This window comes from Catharus ustulatus, chromosome 38, assembly GCF_009819885.2.
Source record: "Catharus ustulatus isolate bCatUst1 chromosome 38, bCatUst1.pri.v2, whole genome shotgun sequence".
NCBI classification, from domain to species: domain Eukaryota; kingdom Metazoa; phylum Chordata; class Aves; order Passeriformes; family Turdidae; genus Catharus; species Catharus ustulatus.
In genome coordinates this window covers 939,979-945,978 of record NC_046258.1, presented here as the reverse complement: position 1 = coordinate 945,978, position 6,000 = coordinate 939,979, and the positions used below count along the sequence as shown (strand labels likewise).

The 6,000-nt window shown below is 47.2% G+C and overlaps 1 pseudogene and 2 gene segments (V, D, J or C); 2 read left to right on the top strand and 1 right to left on the bottom strand.

Annotated features, from left to right (window-relative positions):
- The first annotated feature begins 3,393 nt into the window (after nucleotides 1-3,393).
- LOC117010130 lies at nucleotides 3,394-3,818 on the top strand (annotated as a pseudogene).
- Nucleotides 3,819-3,847: 29 nt separating this feature from the next.
- LOC117010129 lies at nucleotides 3,848-4,948 on the bottom strand. The segment is given in 3 exon segments: nucleotides 3,848-3,871; nucleotides 3,991-4,304; nucleotides 4,840-4,948. Coding segments are annotated over 3 exon segments (447 nt in total).
- Nucleotides 4,949-5,083: 135 nt separating this feature from the next.
- Nucleotides 5,084-5,616, top strand: LOC117010128 (the record flags this gene model as incomplete). The annotated part of the segment is given in 2 exon segments: nucleotides 5,084-5,423; nucleotides 5,543-5,616. Coding segments are annotated over 2 exon segments (414 nt in total), but the record flags the coding sequence as incomplete, so codon positions are not given.
- Between the last annotated feature and the right edge of the window lie 384 nt (nucleotides 5,617-6,000).

The following is a 6,000-nucleotide window of genomic DNA, read 5'->3' as shown; positions in this document are numbered from 1 at the left end:
ATTAATTTCAGGAGCGCCAATTAATAATTAATGTGTCCGGTATTAATTGTAAGAGGCCAATTCATTAATTAATCAGTCCCACGTGATTACAGGCGTCCAATTAATTAATTAATAGGCCCAGATCAATTACAGGAGTCCAATTAATTAATTAATAAGTCCGAGTTAATTTAAAGAACCGAATCCATTAATTATTACTCCTCAGTTAATTGCAAAATGCAAAATAATTAATTAACGTGTCTGAGTTAATTTCAAGACTCCAATTAATTAATTAATAGGTCCAGGTTAATTGCAAGAGCCCAATTAATTAATTAATAGGTCCAGTGTTAATGTCAGGATCCCAACTCATTAATTAATAGGTTGGATACTAATTAGAGACTTCCAATTTATTAATTAATAGGTCAGAGTTAATTGCAAGAACCTAATTAATTAATCTAAGAACAGATATCCAATTAATTAATAATCAGGAGCAATCACAGGCACACGATTAATTAATTAATTGGAATCAAGCACGGAAGTTGAATTAATTAATTAATAAGTGGAGGATAATCACAGGGCAAATAATTAATTAAAGGATGAATCAGGATCTACCACAAGGGTCTGATTAATTAATTAATTAATCAAAAGCAATCACAGGCATCCGATTAATTAATTAATAAAGATATTTTATTAACCTGAAGTTAATCAAATTATTAAAATGATAAAATTAATAACGGTGAAATCGTGGCGGGTATTGATGCAATTAATTAATTAAATTAATTAATGAACCACGGAAATTACAGCAGGTGCACAATTAATTAATTCAACAGGGATTAATTAATAGAACAGCCGTCCAATTAATTAATTGATTAAAGGTAATAAATCAATAATTCCCCATTAAATAAATAACTCTCGATATTAATTAATTAATGACGGAATAAATAAATTAATTGCGATTAATCCGCCTTAATTAGAGATGACGTCACCGCTTCTTTTTGGCGGGAAAAACCCGAACGCGGATTGCCCACCAGGGGGCGCCAAACGCCAAAAAAAATTAAAAAAAAAAAAAAAAAAACCGCGAAAATTTTGAGGGAAAAAACGGGAAATTCTGAACGATCGTTCTCAATTTATTCACAATTAATGGAGCGTTAATAACCCAGCAATTAACCCTGATTATTAATTAATTAATGACACATCTCTTCCAGGCCATTCTCCATTAATTGCCCAATTATTGACAGTTAATAACTCATCAATTAACAGAGAGTTTTAATTAATTAATGACACATTTCTGCCTGGTTGTTCACAATTTATTCACAATTAATAGAGTGCTAATAACCCAGCAATTAACCTTGATTTTTAATTAAATAATGACACATTTATGTGTGATTGTTCTCTATTTATTGACAATTAATTATGGTTAAAAACCCCCCAATAAACCCTGATATTAATTAATTAATGACACAATTCTACATGATCATTCTCAATTTATTCACAATTAATGGAGCGTTAATAACCCAGCAGTTAACCCTGATTATTAATTAATTAATGACACTTCTCTTCCTGGTCATTCTCCATTAATTGCCCAATTATTGACAGTTAATAACTCATCAATTAACAGAGAGTTTTAATTAATTAATGACACAATTCTGCACGATCATTCTCAATTTATTCACAATTAATGGAGCGTTAATAACCCCACAATTAACCCTGATTTTTAATTAATTAATGACACATTTTTCTCTGGTTGTTCACAATTTATTCACAATAAATAGAGGTAAACAACCCTCCAATTAACACTGATTTTTAATTAATTAATGACACATTTCTCTGCGATTGCTCTCAATTTATTGACACCTCATTATGGTTAATAATCCGACAATTAACTTTGATTATTAATTAATTAATGACACATTTCTGCGTGGCCATTCTCCATTAATTGCCCAATCATTGACAATTAATAACTCATCAATTAACTGTACTTTTTAATTAATTAATGACACATTTCTGCCTGGTTGTTCACAATTTATTCACAATAAATAGAGGTTAGTAACTCTTCAATTAACCCCGATTATTAATTGATCAATGACACAATTCTGCACGATCGTTCTCAATTAATCACTGTATTGATGATAATTTCAGGGTCCTTGGGCTGTTACAGGACTGGAAAGTTCTGGTGGAGATTTGAGACCAAACCAGAGGAGTTTGGGGTTGAATCTGTGAAGATTTGGGGCTGGGATGAGGTGGCCGTGACCCTGCTGGAGTGCGGGGGGGACCTCCAGCCCCCCGGGGGGTCCCTGACTCTGCTCTGCCGCGCCTCGGGGTTCGATTTTGGGAGTGTTGATATGTTCTGGATCCGGCAAAAACCTGGGACAGCGCTGGAATTCGTCGCACGGATCAGCAGCAGTGGCAGCAGCACCGAATACGCTCCGTCGGTCAAGGGTCGGTTCTCAATCTCCAGGGACAACGGGCAGAGCTCGGTGACGCTGACCATGAACAGCCTCAAGGACGAGGATTCCGCCGTTTATTTCTGCGGCAAATGTTACACCAGTGGTTGTTACAGTGGTTATACTGCTGCTGGCAATCCTGGTTATATTGACGATGCGCGTTCTGGTGTCAAGCCCCCATTGCTGGCTCTCCAAATGTCCCAAACTTCTCATTTTTATCCTGCAAATCCCAACCCTTATCCTGAAGTCTCGTCCATTATGCTCCAAATTCTCCCAGTGCTGACCAAGTGGGGAATTTCCCCCAAATCTCCGCTTTTCAACCCAGATTTCCGCTCCCTTCCCTCGTGGCCGCTGCCCTGAGGATTGCTCTGGGTCACCGCAAATCTCAACCACCGCCACCAAACCACCATAAATACCACCAGCAGCAGCACCCCAGTAACAACCAGCATTAGTACATTTGGCGCAGAAATAAACGGCGGAATCCTCGTCCTTGAGGCTGTTCATGGTCAGCGTCACCGAGCTCTGCCCGTTGTCCCTGGAGATCGTGAACCGACCCTTGACCGATGGTGCGTACTGGGTGCCACCATCAGTCCAGATCCCTGCGAGCAATTCCAGCGCCTTCCCGGTCATTTGGCGGATCCAGAACATGGTGAAACTCCCAATATCAAATCCAGAGCCGCGGCACAGCAACGCCAGGGACGAACCGGGGGGCTTGAGGTGCCCCCCGCACTCCAACAGGGTCACGGCCCCCTCATCCCAGCCCCAAATCTTCACCGGTTCTGCCCCGAACCCCCCCAGGACCCCGTACCCGGCACATCCCGGCCATGGCCTCGAGCTCCCTCCCGCTCCTCGCCCTCCTGGCCCTGCTGGCCCTGCCAGGTGGGTCCCGGGCGCCTCCAGAGCGCCACGCCCAGCCCGGGCCACGCCCGGATCCGGCGCCTCATCCCCATCTCCCCTTGTTCCCGCAGGGCTCCGGGCGGCCGTGACCCTGCTGGAGTGCGGGGGGGACCTCCAGCCCCCGGGGGGTCCCCGACTCTGCTCTGCCGCGCCTCCGGGTTCAGTTTTGGCACTTATGACATGCTGTGGATCCGCCAGAGGCCCGGGAGGGGGCTGGAATGGGTTGCACAGATCAAGAAGGATGGTGGCAGCACCTGGTATCCGCTGTCGGTGCAGGGCCGGTTCTCGATCTCCAGGGACAACGGGCAGAGCTCGGTGACGCTGACCATGAACAACCTCAAGGACGAGGATTCCGCCGTTTATTTCTGCGCCAAGGGTGATACTGCTGGTGCTAGTTATGCTTGGGCTGTTGGTGCTCATGGATTTGACGCCAACCACATCTGTGCATGCCCACCTGTCCCGGAATGTCCCCTGTCCCCTCTCCCAATCCCCAACCCTTGAATCTGACCTTGAACACTGACCCTGCGTCTTCAGTGCTGGACCAAATGTTGGTCCTATTGAGTGGGGTACACACAAATTTGCCTGAAAAAATAAATAAAGGCAACAGGGATTGGGGTGTGGGGGAACGACCTGGGGCCCAGGGGCAGGTGGGGACGGGGCCAAAGCCACCAACATCATCAACAGCGGCAACACCAGCACAGCAACTGTCGGCAGATTTGGCGCAGAAATAAACGGCGGAATCCTCGTCCTTGAGGCTGTTCATGGTCAGCGTCACCGAGCTCTGCCCGTTGTCCCTGGAGATCGAGAACCGGCCCTTGACCGATGACGTGTAGTCGGTGCTGCCACCATTGCTGTTGATACTCCCAACGTATTCCAACGCCTTCCCAGGCCTCTGGCGGATCCAGTGCATTCCGTAACTCCCAAATGTGAACCCGGAAGCGCGGCAGAGCAGAGTCAGGGGGACCCTCCGGGGGCTGGAGGTCCCCCCTGCACTCCAACAGGGTCACGGCCGCCCGGAGCCCTGCGGGAACAAGGGGAGATGGGGATGAGGCGCCGGATCCGGGCGTGTTGGGGTTAAATTGACTTTGAACCCAAATATATTTCATAATTAGCTCTGATGCTGACAGTCATTAACCCTCATGAACTTTTATTATAACCCTGTATGCTGGTAATTATTACACTCAATAAAAACCAATTAAATGAAAAAAGACTATAATGAAACAAATAAAACTATTTATTTTAATTATTCCTATTAATTGAGGAGGTTCTTTAAGGATGTTGGTCCTAAATTTCTGCTCAAAAAACTCTAATTAACTGCTCTAATTACAGCCCCCAGCAGGTGCCAGCAGCTGCAGCTACACTGAAAGCAAAACCCGAAATTTGGGACCATTTTGGGCCTTTTTGTGGCTTTTTGGGGAAGTCCCCAAAGGGGTGGATCCGGCCCTGAAAGCAGAAAAACCTGAAACAGGAGAGTTTGGGTTGAATTCATTAATTGTTTGTTAATTGCCGTTATTTTCATTACCCCAGGATCTCACCATCCCCTCCTCGCACTCCTGGCCCTGCTGGCCCCAAATCTTCACCGGTTCTGCCCCAAGCCCCCCAGGACCCCGTACCCGGCACATCCCGGCCATGGCCTCGAGCTCCCTCCCGCTCCTCGCCCTCTTGGCCCTGCTGGCCCTGCCAGGTGGGTCCCGGGCGCCTCCGGAGCGCCACGCCCAGCCCGGGCCACGCCCGGATCCGGCGCCTCATCCCCATCTCCCCTTGTTCCCGCAGGGCTCCGGGCGGCCGTGACCCTGCTGGAGTGCGGGGGGGACCTCCAGCCCCCCGGGGGGTCCCTGACTCTGCTCTGCCGCGCCTCCGGGTTCAATTTTGGGAGTTACAACATGATGTGGATCCGCCAGAGCCACGGGAAGGCTCTGGAATGGGTTGCAGAGATCTACAGCAACAGTGGTTACACTGACTATGCACCGTCAGTCAAGGGTCGGTTCAGGATCTCCAGGGACAACGGGCAGAGCTCGGTGACGCTGACCATGAACAGCCTCAAGGACGAGGATTCCGCCGTTTATTTCTGTGCCAAGGCTGCTACTACTGGTACTACTCTTGCTGGTTATATTGATGGTTTTGGCCCCATCACAGTCACTGCGTCCCCACCATTCCCCAAATGTCCCCAAATGTCCCCAGACCTCTTCCTCACACCCCAACCTTTGACCCCTTGCTCTGCTCAGGTTCTTTTCAGGTGTGGGAGGATGCGTCTGAGACGAGCACCGCTGGGAAACAGATTGTAGCACATCCCAGCTGATACAAATCTCCACTTTGGGCCCAGTACTAAACACTCATGGACTTTGTAAAAGGTCTGAGACAGTAGTTGCGGTTTGGGGTTGAGGGGGACACAGTGATGGGGACAGGGAAAAAAAGCTTCATTATCAGCAGCATTATCATAAGCACCATATCTGGCACAGAAATAAACGCCGGAATCCTCGTCCTTGAGGCTGTTCATGGTCAGCGTCACCGAGCTCTGCCCGTTGTCCTTGGAGATCGAGAACCGACCCTGCACTGATGGCGAGTAGTAGGCGTCTCCATCATCCTCAATATGTGCGATGTATTCCAGTGCCTTCGCAGGACTTTGGCGGATCCAGAACATTCCAAATTTTCCAAAATCGAAACCCGAGGTGCTGCAAACCAA